Source organism: Monodelphis domestica, chromosome 1 (genome assembly GCF_027887165.1).
Source record: "Monodelphis domestica isolate mMonDom1 chromosome 1, mMonDom1.pri, whole genome shotgun sequence".
Taxonomy (NCBI): domain Eukaryota; kingdom Metazoa; phylum Chordata; class Mammalia; order Didelphimorphia; family Didelphidae; genus Monodelphis; species Monodelphis domestica.
The window spans coordinates 664,505,250-664,526,924 of NC_077227.1; the positions used below are offsets into that span (position 1 = coordinate 664,505,250).

Consider the following 21,675-nt stretch of genomic DNA (forward strand, 5'->3'; position numbering starts at 1 on the left):
ATATAGACTGCTATAGTCACCTTGGCTTCCCTTCCTACATGTTTCTCCTTTACTGAAAGTTTTTCCTCATCTACTTCTTTTAACAAATTTCCATGGAGTTCTGGCTGGACTGCATTCATGCCCTTAATTCTAACCCTCCACCTTTCTAATCTTCTTACTCCTTACTACTTGATATGACAATGGCCTCCTGGCTATTCAACAAATAAGACATGCCAACTCTAAGCTAAAAGCATTCTCTCTGGCTGTCCTCATGCCTAGAATACTCTCTCTACTGGCTTCCCTAGCTTCTTTCAATTCCCAGTTAAAACACCATCTTCTATAGGAAGCTTCTTCCTAATCCTCTTAATTCTAGGGTTTAAAATAAATAAATGTTTACTGAATTTAACTTAGAAGACTTTTCCTGGCAGACCCAGTGAGATCCAAAAAAATGTCCTGATACAGACCACAAAAGCATTTTTCATTTATTTATTTTTAACATTAAATTTTGATTTAAAATTCTCTTCCTTGTCACTTCCTTCCTCATCACTAAGAAGGTAAAAAATAGGAATACATATGAAGCCTTCTAAAGTATATATAAGGCCCTTTCATAAATGTTATTCCATCCTGGCAATTGCCCTGGGAGGCAGGCGTGCATATATTCTTGAATACTTGAGGGTTGGTAGGTCCTAGCCAGCACAGCAGGTAATTATAAGGACTTGACTGGATGGTGATAAAAGGGCAGAATTTGGGGAAAAAAAACAAACAAACCTGGAGCTTTTTGGATGGGCTTAGGAGAATTCCTTAACCTCTCTCAGCCTCAGTTTACCTGCTTGTAAATTAGGTCCTTCCCGATAGATGACTTCTAAACTCTAAATCTACTACCACTACTTCCATTCTCCTGGTTGAGAGGCCTGAGCTTAGCTCTGGGAGGGAGGTCTAGAGACTTGCACAAGGTCATTTGCTCCTGCTTGAGTCACAGTCCTGCTTCTCTTCATCTTCTGGAAAGACTTGGGAAATTTGCTGCCATGGGAACCTCAGACAAATGGCAGCAACCTAACACGGCGGTCTCAAGATTTACAAAACGCTCCCCTAATTTCTCTAGATGGGCAGATATTTTGTGAGGGTGCGGTGATGGAGAGATGATCGCACACTTCGGGGTCCCTCATGGTAGGACTACTGGCTTTCCTAGGGTTTGGAGGCTATTTGGCCCGGGCAAGCCACCTCGACCGAGCAAACCCCTTCTGACCGTACCATCTACTTGTCCATGAGGGAGAGCAGAAGAATGGATCATAGCTCAGACCAAAATGAGTTGCGAGACATAGCCCGTTCATACAGTGGGAAAAGACTGGCACAGTTATGCAAGGAAGTATTTCTGAATTCCTTGTCTTAGCCTTTGCCTCTATTTTTTGATCCGCTCTCCTCGTCTTCGCTGACTCCCCCGCGGTTGTGAACCGTTGGTTTCGGCCGCGCCGGCTCCCGTTTAATCACGTGCTCCTCCTGTCCTCTGCGAACCTGCGTGTGTGAATTACCGAGGGGCCAGAGACATGGCAGCTCTACTGAGACCCGCTCGCTGGCTCCTCCGAGAGGGGGCCAGGATCTCCCCACTCTTCCCATTCCCCTTACGTCACCTCACGTGCCAGGCAGGCTTCCCGCGAGCTGCCGCCGCTCTAGCGCGCTCCGAGTCTCTTGCGAGGTGAGTGTTGGGGTAGGTCGTTTCCCCCTGTCGGGTTTCTTTAAGTTCCCCGGCCGAGGATGAACTGGCCTAGGCCAGAGCCGATCCCTTTAACCTCCAGGACTCCGTTTGGGCGACGCCTGCGACCCTGCTGCAGTTTCGCCTGTTCCGGGTCCTCTGAGCCATCGAGAAGGTCAAACCACCGCATGGTTTCCCCCGCGGTGCAGATTGGCCACGCCCCCTCCCCAGAACCCGTTTCTCCTTGCCTTGAGAATAGATCGGGCTGCCGCAGGGTCCTTGGCCTGCTGGTTATGACAATTCTTCCCTCCCCCCGGGAGAGGGTTCCCGCACGCATCGGGATGCCAACCCTCTTGCGATGCTCTCGGGACTCTGGGGGATTGTGGGAGAATTCGAAAGCGAGGCTGGTAGGGGTGTGGAGATGAAACTCCTGGATCTCTCCATTCCCCTCTGGGGTCTTGGCGTGGGTACTGAACCACGTGCATGCGGGCGCTGGGAAGCTTCCGGGAGCCGGGCCTGGCGGGCGCGGTCTCTTTAAATCTCAAGTCTTGCCCACGTGGGTATTGTCGTTGGCACGAAGTTGAAATTGGGGGCTTTACGCTCTGGTCGGGCATCTGGTCCGGCATCTGGTCCCTCCTAGGAAAGCGAGGACCCCGGGCCTCCCAGAGGAATGGAAAGGAGCTGGGAACCTGAGGGGAAATAACTTCCTAAGGCAGAGAACCATGACTGGACCAGGGTCACAAATGGCCAGTGGAGGGTCAGCTGTAGTCCTGATTCCAAGCCCAGCACCGAATTTGTCCATGACGATAGTAATAGAAAGCATTTCTTTAATGTTTTGTGGTTTGCAAAGTTCTTTTAGAAGCATTTAACATTTAAGCCTCTCAACTATGCTGTGAGGCAGAGGGTATTAATAATGTGTACCCAGAATGAAGAAGCCAAGATTGTAAAATGGGACGTAAGGAAGCATAGAGAGGTGAGGCAGAAATTAGGGAGGGCATTCCTGGAGAATATAGCTAGATTATGTGCACTGAGTCTTTTGCTATCCCCATTAATCTTAGTGCCTTTCTTTTGATAATTACCTCCAACCTATACTGTATATGTTTTGTTTGTACATAGCTGCTTGGATGTTAAGTAGACATTCAAGTCAAGAAGACCAGATCAAATTTGGCTTCCAGCACTTTGAGCAAGTCACAAGTCTTTGCCTCAAATTTTTCCCGTCAGTAGAATGGGAATAATGATAGCACTTTACTCTCAGGGTTACTATGAGGGTCAAATGAGATAATATTTGTGAAGTTCTTAGCAGAGGCACCTAGCAGGTACTATATAATATCTTATGTTGTTGTCTCTTTATGTTATGAACTACTGAAAGCAACTGCTTTTGCCTTATATTGAACATATTTATTACACACTTTCCAAAGTTGTGCTTATATTCTTAATACCTGATTTTGTCTATTCAACTTAATTATTTATATTAATTGTTATGTTGGCTAATTAGTCTTTTCAACTTATAATTAAGAGAAGAGTAGGGGTAGAGATTAGATTAGCATCTCCACTATGCAGTTTAGTTAATTCAGAATCAAAGTGCCACTTCCTTTTGTATTAGATCTTGAGCTAATCTGATTTCTTATCACTTAAGTACTTTCTAAAAATTATCTTATTTCAATAAATATTTCCCAATTACAACTAAAAAATTTAACAGTCCTTTTTAAAAATTGTGAATTCTAAGTTCTCCCCTTTTTTGCCCCTTCCTACTGCTTGAGAAGGCAAAGGATTTGATTTCTATTATACATTTGAGGTCATGCGAAATATATTTCCATATTAGCCAAGAGACAGAAGAAAACAAAATAGGACAAAAATAAAACAAGGAAGTATCTTTAATCTGCACTCAGAGTTTATCAGTTCTTTCTCTGGAGATTGATGGCCTTTCATCATGGGTCCTTTGGAATTGTCTCGGATCATTGTCTTGAACAGAATATCTAAGTCTTTCACAGTCGATCATCTTTGCAATCATTGCTGATACTTTACTGTGTATAGTATTTTGGTTCTGCTTACTTGCATCAGTTCACATCAGTCTAACCAGGTTTTTCTGAAATTATCCTGCTCTTCATTTATTATAGCATAATAGTATTCTATTGCATTCATATGCTATAACTTGTTCAGCCTTTCTCCAATTATTGGGCATTCCCTCTTTTCATTTTCCAATTCTTTGTCACTATCAAGTGCTTTTTAAAAAAAAATAGACCTTTTTCATCTCTAAGATGATAGGATGTAGGACAGATGAGTTTTTATTAAATGCATACTATATGGCAGGAAAGGGAGCTAGTTGGCACAGTGGATAGGGTGCTGACCATGAGCAAGTCACTTAACCCTGCTTGCCTCATTTTCCTTAGTCAAGCGAGTTGGAGAAGGAAATGGCAAACCACTCCAGGATCTTTGCCAAGAAAACCCCAATTAAAGGCATGAAGAGTTAAGACATGACCAAAAATGAAAAACAACAATAAAAAATGACACAGTCTTATCCCCAGGAATAAACACATAAGTAAGCAAAATGACACATTCCTTCAAGGATCTTACATTCTAACTGGAGAAGACCACATATAAGAGAGTTGAAAGAGGAGGAACTCTGGAGTGATGCAGTTGCATCATGGGATTGACCTGGGTGGCCAGTTTATGGGATGGGAGCCAGATGACTGATAAAGAAGTCCAAGGTTTGCTGGAAGAGAGATGAAGATAATAGAGTGCAAGCAGAAAGGTATGGAGAAAGTGGCTATGGAAGCAAACCCCTCACATTATAGATTGAGGAACTGAGTGAGCACATACTGGCTAAGTCTGGATTCAATGTCAGGTTCTCTTACTCCACAATCTAGTCTTCCTTTCACTGAAACATTTTCTGTGAGTTTGTGGTGCGATTACCCTTAATCCCAGCTATAAGGGACAGGTGGATCTCTGGGTCACCATTCTACTTTGGTAAACCCTGGAAATAGGATGGAGTTAGCTGGTCCAGGCCAGAAATAGAGCTGATCTTTTTTTTTTTTTTGCCTAAAAGTAGCTCTTACACTTAAATTTTGAATGACTTCTAGAGATCTCGTCTTGATTTAAAAAAAAACAATAAAAAAAGGATGAAGAACTTGGCCATTGTCTACCAATACAGATAGATCTGTCTGTAATTTAGAGTCTTAGTTGTTTTGAGCAGAGGTATCAAATGCAAATGTAATTAGGAAATATTGAACAAATTTAACAAAATACAATCAAACAGATAACACTCCACTTTAAAATTAAGTCTGTGCTGACTGCAATATGCTGGTTGGCCTCAAATTAATATCTATGTCTTAATGTATTTTTATTTTGTTAAGCATTTCCCAGTTACATTTTTTAAAAATTTAATTTTATTGATTAAGAAAAATTTTCCTGGTTATATGATTCATGTTCTTTCCCTCCCCTCCCCCCCCCAGCCGATGCACAATTCCACTGGGTTTTACATGTGTCACTGATCAAGACCTATTTCCATATTATTGATATTTGCATTAGGGTGATCCTTTAGAGTCTACATCCCCAACCATATCCCCGTTGACCCATGTGATCAAGCAGTTGCTTTTCTTCTGCGTTTCCCAGTTACATTTTAATCTGGTTTTGGATGCACTGGAGAATGACTGGCCTAAGAGTTGGACATCCCTAGTCTAGAACAACAAAAGGTTAAAGACCTTGTCTAGGATCCGCAGTACTTGAACTCAGGTCTTGGTTTCGAGGCTCTATCCACTACACACTCCCTTGCTTTTGGAAGGGAATCTAGTAGTTTTGTTGAAGCTGTTACCAAGCTAGAAAAACTCATTTGGTATTTTGAAGTCATAATAGACTAAAATAAAGAAGCTTATTAGAAAAGTCAGCACCAGAAGGTTGACAGGCAGTTGAGGTTTTTTTGGTCACTCATTAAACTCTACTGTTTTTAAATCTAAAATAACTGTGATTATTGGAGTCAGATCATTTAAAAGTCTTTGCACAGGAAGCTGGTTTGTAGCCAGCATTCAGAGTGACTAGTTGTAAAAGTGTGTTTTATGCCCTATAAATTGTCATTTTTCAGCTCATCTTTCTAAGTTACTAGTAAACAGTACTCAGTGCCAGAGGAACAGCAGTGTTAGTATTGCCAGTTAATCTCAAGGTGTACTTAACTAGTTTTCTGTCTCTAGGTTCTTATCTCTAGAAGTCTGGTGGGTTTCTCAGATTGGATCTGCTTGCATCTTAAACTCAACATGCCTAAAACTGAACCCCCCCAGTCTTGCCTCTTACTTTCTCCATTCATCTAGACTTGAAATTATCATCTTTAATTCCTCATTCTCCCATCCCACTCCCTCACCCCCCCCCAACATATACACATATCAAATCAGTTGTGGATACCTTGGTGACATTTACTTCCCCTCTAGTGCCACCACTACCCTAGTGCAAACTCCTATGACCTCATCCCTAGACTATAGCTTTCTGGACTTTATATTTGATCATGGTTACTCTAGAGTTTGAGTAGAGGAGTGACATGGTTAGACCTGTCTTGAGGTTTTCCTTACCCCAATCTGTGCTCTACTCAGCTACCAAAGTGATATAACTTATGGATCTGACCATGCCATCTCCTTTATAAACCCTAGTAGACTCCATATTTGCTCTAGAATCGCATATGGCCTTTTTTTGCCTTTCCAGTCTTAAACCTTATTCCCTTCCACATACTTGATGGTTCAGTGAAACTGGTCTTCTTACTGTTACCTGTATAAATAACCTATCTCCCGACTGGACTTTTTAACTGTTTAACTCCCAGGCCTGGAATTCTCATCTTCTGATTCCTGCTTTCCTTTAAATGCCTGCTAAAGTCTCATCTTCTACTAGTAGTCTTCTTCTGATCCTGCTTGCTTATAGCTAATGCATTCCCCTCTTAATTATCTCCACTTTATCCTTTGTCTATCTTGTTTGAACATAATTGTTTTTCTTTTGTTTTTGAGAGCAGGGACTGGTTTTTGCTTCTCTTTGGATCCCCTAGTATTTAACACCATGCAAACCACATAGTAGGCACTTAATAAACAAATGCTTATTGTAACATTCATTTTGTTACTGACTTGGATAGAGAGAAACTGTTTAAAAATGGGAAGTAATCAGGAGAGCTATGTGGCTCTGTGGATATAGAGATAGGCTTGGAGATAAGAGGCCTCTGTCACAATATCAGTTCTTAGAGAGAAGGTAAGGTTTTTTTTAATGGAAGTTAGCATTTCCATATTTAGTCTGGTTTTACCCTTTAGAAAGTTGTTTATGTGGCACTTCTTTCTATTTGTTTAGAATATAATAGAGCTCTGATGCCTTAAGCAAATGAGGGTAGTGTGGAATAGTTTACCTGTTAAAAGGAAATAATTTAGGACCAAATAAGAGAAAGTATTGTAAATTGTAAATTGAATAATTTTGGTTATATTAAATTAAAACTTTTTTATACAGTTAAAAATAGAAGGAAAGCAGAAAGCTGGGGAAAATTTTTACAACAGGTATCTCTGATAAAGGTGTAATTTCTCAAATATATAGAGAACTATGTCAAATTTATAAAAAATAAAAGTTCTTATCCAGTTGATCATTTGGTCAAAGGATATGAACAGGTAATTTTCAAATGAAGAAATCAGACCTATCTATAGTCATATGAAAAAATGCTCTAAATCACTCTTGATTAGAGAAATGTAAATTAAAACAGCTCTGAGGTACTATCTTGCACCTCTCAGATTGATCAATATAACTGAAAAGGAAAATCATAAATGTTTGAGGGAATGTGGGAAAATTGAGATGCTAATATCACCGTTGGTGGAGTTGCAAGCTTATCAAACTATTCTGGAGAGCTATTTGTTACTATAGTCAAAAGATTCTAAAATGGTTCATATCATTTGATCCATCAATACTATTAATAGGTTTGTATCCCAAAGACTTTTTTTAAAGTTGGGGAGACCCATTTGCATGGAAGTATTCATTACAGCTGTTTTTGTGGTAGCAAAGATTTGGAGTTTGAGGTGTTCTCCATCAATTGGTGAATCAGGAAATGGCTGAAGGAAGTTGTGATATATGATTGTGACTGAATGGTTGTACTGTCAGAAATGACAGAATGATTTTGAAAATTTTGAAAGATTTACATGAACTGATGCAAAATTGAGTGAGCAGAGCATTTTTTATAGTGACAGAATTATTTTTTGATGAACAACTGAAGGATTTCTTAGAATCCACACACGGATATTTAGTTAATCTCAGCAGTGCAGTGATCTAAGACAATCTCAGAAACTCATGATGAAAATGTTGGCTGACTTCTAAGAAAGAACTGATCTGGAGTCTGAAGGCAGACTGAAGTATATCATATTTCATTTTCTTTTTTTTCCTTTTGAAATCTCTTCCATAAAATGATTAGTAGGGAAAATGTTTTACATGATTCCACATGTAAAATATTTATCAGATTGTTTATGTTCTCAGGGAGCCAAGGGGTAGGGAGGGAAGGAGGCAGAGAGTTTGAAACTTTTTTTAAATGAATGCTAAATATTGTTTTTACATGTATTTGGGGGGAAATGTTTTTTAAAAGGAAGCTAATAAAGGTAAAGAAATATCTAGATTCATTGCATATGAGTACAGGTTTTTGACTATAACTTGTGGCAGTACTAGTTGCTTTAGTAATGCTTATGAAAAGCTATTATGGAGGATTATTTTTAATGTGCGACTTATTTTCTGTGGTCTGTTTTATATTTTGAAATATAACAGTTGACAACCTGATACAATCTTGGTTATTTAGCTTAATGAATGAAAAGATGTTTGTTCATTATTTGGACCAAATTTTAATTTCAAAATGTATCCTCAGATTTATGGGTCAGTCACAGATTGTTGAAAGAGCTCTCAAGGCCCAGACCTTCTTTGGGTACTTGAAGATCTTCAGGAATTTTTAAGCCTTTTCTTTCTTGAAATCAAGATAGGCTTCCCTGCAACTTCTTGTCCCTGGAAATAACTTTCTCTCCTCTATGCTTCTCATGTCTTCTCTTTGGCCTAGAGCCTTTAGTGATGGCCAGGTTTTCTTTAGTGCCCTCATCCTCCTGGTCACCTTCCTGCTCCTGTTTCAGGAGCTCTGTTTTCCTAACATTTTTTGGATTTGAGAACAGCACTTAGTTATTCTATTGCCTATTCCTCCCATTTGATGACCAAGGGAGAGAATCTTTTTTTTTAATTTGGAAAATTTTACTTAATTAATTTAGAATATTTTTCCATGGTTACATGATTCATGTTCTTTCCTTTCCCTCCCCCAACCCCTCTCAAAGCAGTGCCACTGGGTTTTACATGTGTCATTGATCAAGACCTATTTCCATATTATTGATATTTGCATTAGGGTGATAGTTTAGAGTCTACATCCCCAACCATATCCCCATCAACCCATGTGATCAAACAGTTGTTTTTCTTCTGTGTTTCCACTCCCACAGTTCTTCCTCTGAATGTGGAGTTCTTTCTCATAAGTCCCTCAGAATTGTCCTAGATCATTGCATTGCTGCTAGTAGAGAAGTCCATTATATTTGATTGTGCCACAGTGTATCCATCTCTGTACAATGTCGCCTGGTTCTGCTCCTTTCACTGCATCAATTCCTGGAGGTCCTTCCAGTTCACATGTGTGAAAATTGGATTTAGCTAACTCCTGATTGTAACAATGAAGATACTTAGCTCTTCCTTTATAGTGAAGCTAGAATTGTAAGCTACAATCTATTTTTAAATTTTAACCTCAAAAAGGTGTTAAGTAACTACAAAAGGTGAATTTACCAAAAGAGCTGTTAAGTAATCCCAAAAGATATAATCTAACCAGAGAATGTGAGAACTAAATGAACTGGTGGGCAGTCCTGGAGAAAATCTAACCAAAAAAGGTGAGAACTAAAGAATGGGCAGTCCTGGAGAAAGAAGTCTACCAATCTACGATTGGTAGATGTGAAAATTTAGGGGAGGTGACACAAGAGAAAAAGATCTTTAAAAAGAGGACCAAAAGGCAGAAGGAGAGTGATTCATTTGGATTCAGACATTCGGATCATTAGGATTCAGATCGGACAGTCATTTGGATATTCGGGCACTGACTCAGAGGAGCGACTGGAAGACAGACCCTTGAGGAGCGACCAGAATACAGACCCTTGAGGAGTGACCAGAATACAGAGAAGATGCTAGAGTTCTCTCTCTCTCTCTCTCTCTCTCTCTCTCTCTCTCTCTCTCTCTCTCTCTCTGTCTCTCTCTGTCTCTGTATTTCTCTCTCTGTCTCTCCCTCCCTCTCTCTCTCCTTCCCTCCCCTTAATATCTTCCTTCTATTGTAAATAAACTAACATAAATTCCATTTACTTTAGTAATTCATTTTGGGATTTAGAAGTTAAATCCCTGGCGACCACCTATATAAATATATTATCAGGCCAACCCAATTAATTTTAACACATGGAATTCTTCCAGTTCATTGTTCCTTTGAGCACTTCCATCACCTACAGATACCACAATTTGTTCGGCCATTCCCCAATTGGAAGGCATCCTTGAGGGAAGAGAAATCTGCTTGGAGTAGCCATTGATTGGACAGCTTGGTAGGGAGTTAGTCAGGACTGAGTACAGTAGAAGCATTCCTATATAATTTTGAGGATACATTTGAGATTTGGTAGCATTAAGTTTTAGTGATACCAACCTCCAAAATTTAGTAATAAAAAGTCATTAAGTACCTTCTGTATACCAGGTATTATGATTGACTCTAGGGCTGCTGATACAAAAATGAACTGGTCTCTGCTTTCAAGGAACTTATAGTCTATTTGGTGAAAGAATAGTATATATAGTGGTATATGCAACACACATATTGAAGAATTTTGGGCGGTTGGGGAGGAAGATACTATTATTAGCTAGGATACCATTAAAGGCTTCATGTCAAAGGTAGCTGAGAGTGAGCTGAGATTTGAGGAAACTAGGAACTCTTTAAGAGGCAAGAGTGGGGAGGGGAGGACATTCTAGGCATAGGGGACAGCTCAATGTATGAAGGCAGAAGATGGAGTGCCATTTGAGAAAGAGTAAAAATGTTTGTTCGGATTGTAGAGTATATGAAAAGAAGATAGTACCAAGGCTGGAAAGGTAAGGTAGGTTGGGACCACGTTGTGCAGGACATTAAATGTCAACTAGATGACATTTTGACAACTAGAAAAGTTTATATTTGATCTTCTTGTAATGAAGAATGAAGTTTTATAGTGGAGTGACATGATAGATCTACATGCTAAAGGAATTTCTAGACCAGAGGTCCCCAAACTTTTTACACAGGGGGCCAGTTCACTGTCTCATAGACTGTTGGCGGGCCGGACTATAAAAAAAAAACTGAACAAATCTGTATACCGCTGTCTGGGATAGCGGAGGCTACAGCTCTGGTTCTTATGGGCCTGTCACACCTTGCACAGGCCTATCACTGCCACCACTATACTGGGCAGCAGTATACACAGTGTGGAATCCCCTCCCCCAGATCGCCGCTCACCATGCTGACGTCTTCCATTGTGCAGCCACATAGTTCTTTGCCTGGCGCCTCGTTCTCATTCAGTTACTCTCAGAATAAGGCACCACACAAAGGATTATGTCACTGGAAGTAGTACTGTATGTGCATGACACCACGCTTTGTGGCGCCATGCACATACAGTGCTCCTCACTGACCAATGAAAGAGGTGCCCCTTACAGAAGTGTGGTGGGGGCCAGATAAATGGCCTCATGGGGCCGCATGTGGCCTGCAGGCTGTAGTTTGGGGACCCCCGCTCTACAGGATGGATTAGAGAGATCTTGGAACCAGGAAGACCAATCAGGAGGTCCAGTTGAGGTGCTGAAGATCCAAACCAGGAATGGGACTGTGGAGGAGTATGTGAGAAGGGAGATGCATGTGAGAGTTGCCATAGAGGGAGAAACAACAGGATTTACCAATTGCCTGAATATTTGGCTTGAGTAAGAATGAGGGTTTGAGGATGATGGCACTCTCATTAGTAACAGTCAGGTTTAGATAAGGGTGGGTTTCAAAGGAAAGATGAGTTATATTTTGGACATGTTGAATTTGAAATGCTTTCAGCACATAGAATTAAAACTATCCAGTTGTTGATATGTGACAGTGAGGAGAGACTAGAACTAGAACATGTAGCATTTCTAAGTAATTTGGGAGTAGAAATTGAGAAAATGCATGACAGGGGGACCAATTTAAAGTATTAGAAGGATGGAGCTCGATACAAAGGAAGTAGGGGAATTAGAAGAGCAGAAGCAGCAAGGGATTTCAAGGTGGAGGTCTGGACATTAAAATGACCTAGTATAGGCCCATCAAAGAAGAAAACATGTGGTGCTCAGGGAGTATAGATTAGGTAAGGATTGAATGAAGATCATTTACAGATAAAGTAATTAATTGCTAACTGAAATTCAGAATGAATACAGGGATGTTGGCAGAAAACTCTTAAGTGTAATAAGTGAAGTAGTGAGTATGTAGGTATTGAGGGAGACTTGCAGGGATGGGGGTCTGATGAAACAGCTATATCAGGAAAAAAGGATAGCAAAATCTATAGCTTCTTGTTCAATGCAACCAGCATCTGGCTGGCCTACTCCATCCCTTGTGTTCCCAGGAGCACGGGGAAATGGGGGAAAGAGGACTTTCTCCCTTCCTAAACTACCTCAAATTTGAGCAGGGCTAGTGTAACTAATGAGGCTTCTCTTCCCTTCCTTCACAACCCCCCCCCCCCAAGTTTCTTTAAAGTTTATCTAAACCTTTTTTTCTAAAATTGGAGAAAATGCAAATATCTGAATCAGTACTTGTGTGAATAAGTGTACATGCCCTCTAGTCTCCCACGACTTCTAAAGAAGCCTGCTCTATTTGGGGGTATCTCTAATTGTGAGGATCTCTCTTCTCCTACCTTTTACAATTTTCTTGTATATCTTTTGTTTTTGTATCATTTTCACTTCTGATTATATCCATTCCTGCTCCCATATTTAGGGAATAAGAACAGATGCAATATGTATCTGTTTTCTGTTGTACATATCTAGAACCTTTTCTACAAAGAAAAGAGGCAGGCTTATTTTCTCATCTCTCTTAATGTGTGCTAGTATAGTCATTCTAATGACATAAAATTCAGGTTGGGACATTTCATTGATCTTTTGTTTTTTCACTTTTTAATGTGCCTCTGTAACTTCTACCCATTGTTCCTAATTTTTTCTCTAGATTCTAGCAGAACAAGGCCAATCCCTTTTCCTTATGACTAATTTTGAGTGACTAGGAAGACAGTGATCTTGTCTCTATCAAGACTTCTCTTTTTTAGGATAAACTTTCCCAGGTACTTCAACTCATTCTGGTATGTATGGTATCAATCACCAGCTTTGTCACCATTCTTTGGATAGTTCAGCTTGTCAACGGTTTTCCTAAAATATCTCCCAGAACTGAAAACAATACTTGGGATATGTGATAAAGGTAGAGGACTGTTGTTAACCTTCTTCAGCTTCCTTGGTACATTGTTGACTTATTAATAAGCTCACAATACAATAGATCTTTTTCAGGCAAACTGCTTGCTTGTTAGGAGATCCCAGACCAGACTGGTTCACATCATCCATTTGTCTACCCTGACCGCATTGCCATCACTCATTCCTCTTCTCCACACTAAGAAATACATCCTTTAGACTTTGTAGCTTTGCAGAGAATTGGGTCCCTTAGCTTCCTTTCTCTTAAAAAAATTTTTTTAAACCCATACCTTCCATCTTGGAATCAGTACTGTATATTGGTTCTAAGGCAGAAGAGTGATAAGGGCTAGGCAATGGGGTGAAGTGGCTTGGCCAGGGTCACACAGCTGGGAAGTGTTTGAGGCCAGATTTGAACCCAGGACCTCCTGTCTCTAGGCCTGGCTCTCAACCACTGAGCTACCCAGTTGTCCCCAAGCTTTCTTTCTTTTGAGAAAGCCTAGTCTTTTAAAAAATCTTTGTAGTCCTCAATATCCCTGTGAAGTCAGGTAGTGATATGTATTATTTTCATTGTTATATTTGAGAAGAATAAAATAAGGAGATGTAAGCTTGGATGAAACTATCTAGGTTTACCCATTTATAATTTAATGGAATTAGCCTTTTTGATATCTAACTAAATTTTATGGAACCACCTTTTTTTCCCCTTTAAAGTTATTTTTTTTAAACCCATACCTTCTGTCTTGGAGTCAATACTGTGTAACAGTATTAACAGGGCTTTTATCATCAAAATGTCTAAGTGGTTTTTGCATCTTTCTCTTTTTTGACCTTTTAAGCCTTGTGACCATAATTTTCTGGCCTCCGTCCCTTTGGCCCTTGGTGCTTCTCTGGGTGTCATAATGAATAAATCAAGGTTCCCATGTGATTCTTTTATCATCACTTGGCTAGGTCTTTAGAGATTGATCCACTTATGGTGCTCTAAGAGAAAGGCTGTTGAACTGCAGCTTATAAAGACTACTTAACAATCAATGAAGGCTTATAGAGAGCCTTTCTTGGAAACCTGTAGTTAATAAGACTTTCATTTACCATATGGAGACTGTGTTTTTGACCCAATTTGGTGATAACTACATCTCTCTTAGGCTCTTATTTATGCCACAGCCAAAAGTTTTCTTTTTAAATAGTATCTGATAATAATATAACACTTTAAGGTTGCCAATGCGCTTTACCTAGATAGAATATTTCATTTGATCCTCATACCATTTTATCCTCATTAAAGATATGGTTCTCTTCATTATACCTTTGAAAAAACTGCCTCAGAGAGGTGAAAAGTAAGTTTTCCATTGATACTAGTATGGATCAGACTTGGGTTTGAAATTCTGCTCTGATTACTTGAGTCTAGCAATTATCCTCACACAGGATTAGAGTTTTTAATTCAAATGAGGTTATGTATGTGTTATATACAAATAGTTCACAAAGATACAGTGCTTGAAAAGCATTTTCCTCATAGCAGTCTAGTGAATAAGGTAGATAGTACAAACACTATCATCCTCATTTTATCACTGAGAAAACTGGAGATTTGTGAGGATGAATGGCTTACACACATCTAAGGCAGTATTATAAAACCAGGTCTCTGTTTCATCTACTGACCATATAGCTTTTTATTGGGTTATGCTGGGGCAAAAGATGTCAAAAACTCTAGATCTATTCCTCCCAAATTTGTTTTTTAGTAGTAAACAAGTTTTCAGTGATTCAAATGTCAATTGGAATACACTACATGTATAAGAGAGGTACAAATGAAGTACTTGGAGGGGTCCAAACCATTTGGATATTACTTATGGCTAAGGTGGACGATTGGGAAGTCAAGGAAAGTTTCATGGAAGAGGTGATGTTGGAGCTGCCCCTTAAATGGTTGGCTATTTTTCTTTTTTAATCCAAAAAATTTTATTTAATTAATTAATTTAGGATACTTTTTCATGGTTACATGATTCATGTTCTTTCTCTCTCCTCCCACTCCCATAGCCAATGAGCAATTCCACTGGGTTTAACATGTGTCATTGATCACAACCTATTTCCATATATTGATAATTGCATTAGAGTGATAGCTTAGAGTCTATATTTGGCTAATATTTCTGAAAGATGCCAGAAACAGGTTATATATTGTATGAGTAAATTGAAATAGGAAGGTACTAAAAAACTTCATGGATGATTACAAGTTTGGTTTATTAAACTCATAGAATCTGTTAAAGTAAATAAATGAGATAAAGCTTGAGAGGATAAATTTGAGCCAGATTGTGGAAGGTAAAGATTGCCAAGACTTTATGAGATAGGCCGGAATTGAAGTTTTTTGAGCAAGAGAAAGATAGAATCCAAGTTATGCATTAAGCAGCTAACTCTAGAAGCATCTTATGGAGCTAGTCACTGGGAGTAGGGATGCTAGTTAGACAACTGTTTTAATAACTCAGGGGAGAGGTGATTACCATCGAAGTTAGTGCTGGTGGTAGGAATAAAAAGGAGGGTACAGCTGTGGCAAATACTGCAGAAGATGAATGGCCATCACTTGCCAACTGATTAGATATGGAGAAAACAAAGATAACTGGGATTTGTGGAGCATGTAGTCAGGAATAGTGCCATAACTGGAATAGGAAAGTTAAGGAGGTACGGTTGTAGGGTAAGAAGGGAGGTAAACAGTTACTTACTTTGTTTTGTGCAGCCATTAAGACCTTCTAAATCAATAGGTTATAAATGACGTGAAATAAATATGCAATGTGGGATATTTGCTGTATTATCAAACTCAAATGGAAACTAGGGTTACTACTCACCATCTAACGATTCCTTGGGGCCACATAGTGATTTAGAAAACCATTTAGTAGCATAACCTATATTCTGTTGCAGATGTATGTGTTATATAGTACCCATTTACATTTTAATTTGTTTCTAGCCAACATCTTTTGTTTAGAGCACACATCCTAAGTTTGGGCTGAGGAGACCTGGATTTGAGTTCTTGGTCTGCCATTTATGTGACTTTCCCTACTTTAGGGCCCCATTTTCTTCCACTTTAAGATGAGGTTAATTTAAAGATCATAATTAGATTATATGTTTAGAGCTAGAAAATGTCACAGATTCTGCCTCGTCCAGCCTTCTAGGGATGAAGATACTGGGTCTCAGGAACAGTGAATGACTCGATCAAGGGCAAACCCAAACTTCTTACTCCCAACTCTTCTGATTCCAGTCCCCTCCCCATCCTAGGCATTAGGGAACAGAGGTTGAAGGGAGAATGTGTGTGAATAAAAGGCATAATAAAATTTTTTCTAATTCATGATTTCAAAAGCCAGAATCCCTACACTCTTTCCCTTTGAAGCAGGGAGAAGGATCTGTTCTATTTTCCATTTATCACTCAGGAGAAGAATAGGGAGGACAAAAAGATCCCAGCAGTTCTTATGTGCATCGCATAGTGTGTTTTTGTAAATCACATTCTGTGTATAACCATAATACTTTAGTTTGTCTTCACATAGCACTATATTCTATACAGTTAAGATTATATATATTTATATATTTTAGGGGCTTGTTAAGTGACTCAGTGGATTGAGAGCCAGGCCTTGGTATGAGATGTCATCATTTCAAGTGTGGTCTCTAGATTTTTTTTTTTTAAACCCTTACCTTCCCATTTGGAGTTAATACTGTGTATTGGCTCCAAGGCAGAAGAGTGGTAAGGGATAGGCAATGGGGGTCAAGTGACTTGCCCAGGGTCACACAGCTGGGAAGTATCTGAGGCCAGATTTGAACCTAGGACCTCCCATCTCTAGGCCTGGCTCTCAATCCACTGAGCCACCTAGCTGCCCACTTCTCAGATACTTTTTAGCTGTGTGACCTTGGGCAAGTCACTTAACCTAGGATGTCTACCCTTAATGCTCTTCTGCTTTGAAACCAATACACAGTATTGATTCTAAGATAAAAAAAATAAAGATTATGAATATTTCAAAGGTGTTTCTATATTAAGAACATCTCATTTTTAAAAAAAGAATCTTTTTTACATTTTGGTTTTTGCAAAGTTTATTACCTATAATCTAAATGCATATACTCTTTAATGCTCTTTTTTTTTTGGTGCCTTAGCTAGTTGGAATTGTTCTGTTGTTTTTAGTATACAAAAAAGGAATGAAAAAAAATACTGTTGGCATTTTTAAAAACTTACACAGCCCTGAAACACAATGAATAGTAATTATTTATGAAAAGATTTGTTAATCTGTGTTGAGTTGTACTTAATTATCGAGGACTAAAATAGATATTTGTTTTCTCAGAAGAAGCAGACAGGCAGAAAAACTGTTTATCTCAGGTTCCTATTAGAGGAGTAAAAGGTATTTGGCATATCTTAGCTATTGTTGATGAGCTACAACTTGGGTATCCAGAACAAGTTCCTGGCTTTGACTCACTTGAGCATATGTAGTTTTTCAGGATCATTCAGCAATTGTTCAATAAATATTAATAAACACTTCTGGATATGCTTTCACACTTTGGCATTTTTTCAAGTTAGAAGTTAAATATCTTTTAGACCAATTTATAGTTGCATTTGAATACTTTTTATATCTACGTAAATTTTATGGTTAAACGCTAATATAAAACTTGTATTTCTTTCTTTTTTTGGCTGAAAAAGATGAACTGGGTGGCTAATATTGGATTTTGAATGTTTGCTAATTTTTTTTTATTTAACAGACCACTGATCAATGAAACCAGATTATATTCAACTGTGGCTCAGAAAAAGAGTGATCTTCAAGAAGAATCCATTTCCATTTACAAAAAACAGCTAAACCAGTTTGATTGGGCTTTGACAAAGCTAGATAATTCTGTCCGAAGAACAGGACGAATCCCTAAAACCCTTCTACAGAACATTTTTCATGACGTATGTAGATCAGGTAATGAAAGATTTTGTTTCTTAAGATGACTTTTGCCATAGATAGTTCTTTTGGGGAACATTTTATTGTAATAACAAATAACTTGACATAATTGATGGACTGGACTAGTCTCTCTATCTACTAGTTGCCCCAGCCTTCATTTATATTGTGAAATTTTTTAATGGAAATTTTAGTAAATTTCATGTGGGTTTAAAGTTTTTTTTTCAAATTTATTATTGATATCTTTTGGTTTTATACATCTACATTTTTGAATATATTCTTTCTTCCTTTACTAGAAAATCCCTTATAATAATGAATTAAAGTTTTTCATCTTTATTCATTTATTTATTTGCCAATTATATGTTATAATACATTTCCATACAAGTTTTCCTAAGTTATATGATCAAACTTATCTTCTTCCCTCCCTTCCCTTTCCCCTCCTGGTGCTGGCAGTTGATTAGATTTGGATTATATTATCATATAAAACATTTACATATATAATAAAGAATTTAAAAAGGGGGGGAAATAGTTCAGCAAAAATAGTACATTAATCAACTCTGACAGTATATGTAATACTTTGCAAAAAAAAGGGAAGAAAATCTACTTTCTCACCCTTTCTCAGGGTCAAGCTTTATCATTTAATAATGTGTTTTGTTATCTTAAGAAAAAATAAAATTATTCTAAGTGGAGAATTTTCACTCTTCACTTAATCCAGTAAGCATTTATTAAATGCTTCCTCTCATTGGAGATGTCCTGTCAAGCAGCTTGTTGTGTATATTGGTGAGCAGGAGAGAGACTAAATTGGCACCCTTGGATCAGAGGGTCTGATGTATTTACTATGAATGTAAGAGAGGGTGTAGAAAGAGAAGAGAACCCAGGAGAAACCCCTATGGTTAGGGAGTTAGGCATGATGCTGCTGAAGAGAAGACCAAGATGGTGAGAGTAGAACCAGAAGAAAGCAAGAGGGTAAGTATTGAGTATGTAGGACATTTATGGAAAGGCTTCTTTATGTGAGATCCAAGGAGGAAGGGTACATAACAAATAATTACTATGCTGAATAATACCTATGACCCATTGTATCTTTGTGGCTTAGAATTTGTATTTGTGAAAAGATTATCTGATAAGAGAAGAATACCCTTGGTGTTGGACTTCTTTTGCAAAGGATTCTGAAGAAGAAATTAACAATGCTGGATTCTGTTAAGAAAATTCTTGAGGTCAGTTGGGTAGCTCAGTGGATTGAGAGCCAGGTCTAGAGGTCCTAGGTTCAAATCTGGCCGCAGACACTTCCCAGCTGTGTGACCCTGGGCAAGTCACTTGACCCCCATTGCCTAGCTCTTACCACTCTTCTGCCTTGGAGCCAATACACAGTATTGACTCCAAGAGGGAAGGTAAGGGTTTAATAAAAAGAAAAAAAAAAGAAAATTCTTGCTACTCTTTTAAAAAATAAACCTACCTAAAAGGTGACTTTTATCTTTTTTAGAAAGTTAAGCATGGCCTAGAAATGGGAGGTCCTGGGTTCAAATTTGGCCTCAGATACTTATTAGCTGGGTGACCCTGGGCAAGTCATTTAACCCCTTTTGCCTAGCCCTTACCATTTTTTTTTTGCCTGGGAACCAAGACACAGTATTGATTCTAAAATGGAAGGCAAGGGTTTATAAAAAGAAAGTTATGGATATAGTTTAGGGATTAAAAATAAATAAGTTCCTTAAACCTGTAAACATATTTCCTATCTTACATTTATTGATTCCTCATTACTTTTACCTAATTTCCTCTGGAAGAAAAAAAATTCCTTTTTTTCTAGTAGCTATTTGGACTATAAGGAAACCAGCCCTTCTATAAAACTTTAAGAAATCTGGCCTCAGACACTTCCCAGCTGTGTTACCCTGGGCAAGTCACTTAACCCCCCATTGCCTAGCCCTTATCACTCTCCTGCCTTGGAGCCAATACACAGTATTGATTCTAAGAGGGAAGGGAAGGGTTAAAAAAACAAAAACCTTTTAAGAGAAAGTCATTGAAATACAAAATAACTAGTATTAATGTAATGCTTTAAGAATTTTTTGTTGGTTTTTTTAAAACCCTTCTCTTCCATCTTAGAATCAGTACTATGTATTAGTTTCAAGGCAGAAGAGTGGTAAGAGCTAGGCAGGGAGGGTTAAGTGACTTTACTGGTATCATCCAGGTAAGTATCCGAGGCTGGGTTTTGTGTAAATGAAACCCCTTCTTCCTAGGGTCATGAACTTTGTACCCATCTGAGCAAGCTCTAGGAGCATGCCCTATGTTTTGGGTTATACTCTTTAGGACTTGCTCAGACAAGTAGAAAGTTTACCACCCTAAGAGGAAGGGACTCCAAGAATAGCACTTTATCCACTGTGACACTTAGCTGTGCCTGTGATTGCTCTTAAGGAAAGTCAGAGGAACTGAAGATGTGATTCCCAGTATCTTTATTAGAGGTACAGTTTTAAGATTCTGGACTCCAATGGAAAAAGGGAATCTTTTTTAATGAAATAGTTTAAAAGTTAAAAATATAATCTATGGTTTTTAAAAAAATCCTTAGCTTCCGTCTTGGAATCAATACTGTGTATTGGTTCCAAGGCAGAAGAGTGGTAAGGACTAGGAAATGAGGGTCAAGTGACTTGCCCAGGGTCACACAGCTGGGAAGTGTCTGAGGCCAGATTTGAACCTAGGACCTCCCATCTCTAGGCCTGGCCCTCAATCCATTGAGCTACCCAGCAGCCCCTAATCTATGATTTTTCACAAAGGACTTAAGCATATTTTTGCTTTTTTGACATAACATTCAGTAGTGACAAATTTGATAGAACAAAAGATGTGGGGGGATTTTTTAAACTGGTGGCTAATTTTTATGCTATTATTGTAATTTTTAGAAAACTGAAATAGTAACATCTTTTTCTAACTGTTACCATTTTATTTTGTTAAATGTAACATTTATTCTAGGAAATCCAAGTAGTAACCTGGCTTTGCTTTTGCTGCGTAGCTGTGGTTCTTTATTACCTGAACTAAAACCTTCAGAACGAACAGAATTTGTCCATAGGATATGGAACAAACTACAACAGTTGGGTATGATTATTTTAATACATAATCTATTCTTAGAATCTTATGGCTATTGTGTTGTGTTTTCTTTCTGTCCTTCTTTTGCTTAAATAGGAAGGCTCATTAAATGTGACATACTTAGATTCTATGGCAGGATATTTAATCCACAGTTATTTGAATCTTATTTTTCATTTAAAGAGTTATAGTGACATCTAGGGGCTAGGTGCATTCATAATAAAATGAAAAGAATTAGATGTTGGAGTCACTTTTATATTAAATATATTCCCTATATTTCCTCAGTTCTAAATATGAAATAAAACTTTTAGGTCTTCAAGTGAGACCTTCTGGAAACATTAGACTTTAGAATAATCTGTTTAAATATGAAAATGTTGCTGTTTGGAGAGATGCTTACTGAATGGAATTAGTACTAATGCTGTATAACACTTCCTTCAATATGAACTTAGACATGTTGAAAAGGGGTTCAGTGGTGCCTTCTCAGCATCTATGTAATTCTAATGTAATTAATATTTGGGTCTGTTGAGGTCTCTAGTATATAGTATAATCTAGAATAATTTGAAAAGAATTTCAGATACCCCACAAGATAGTAGTTGTACTATTAATATCCATTGA

At 38.3% G+C, this 21,675-nt stretch overlaps 1 protein-coding gene across 1 annotated transcript in view; it reads left to right on the plus strand.

Annotated features, from left to right (window-relative positions):
- Positions 1–929: 929 nt before the first annotated feature.
- The window catches only part of LRPPRC (leucine rich pentatricopeptide repeat containing), a 128,738-nt gene continuing 107,992 nt past the window's right edge, over positions 930–21,675 (plus strand). The window contains exons 1-3 of the mRNA XM_007476882.3: positions 930–1,672; positions 17,819–18,018; positions 20,950–21,072. Coding sequence (XP_007476944.1) covers positions 1,524–1,672; positions 17,819–18,018; positions 20,950–21,072 — 472 coding nt within the window. The 5' untranslated portion in view covers positions 930–1,523. The remainder of the gene's footprint in view (positions 1,673–17,818; positions 18,019–20,949; positions 21,073–21,675) is intronic.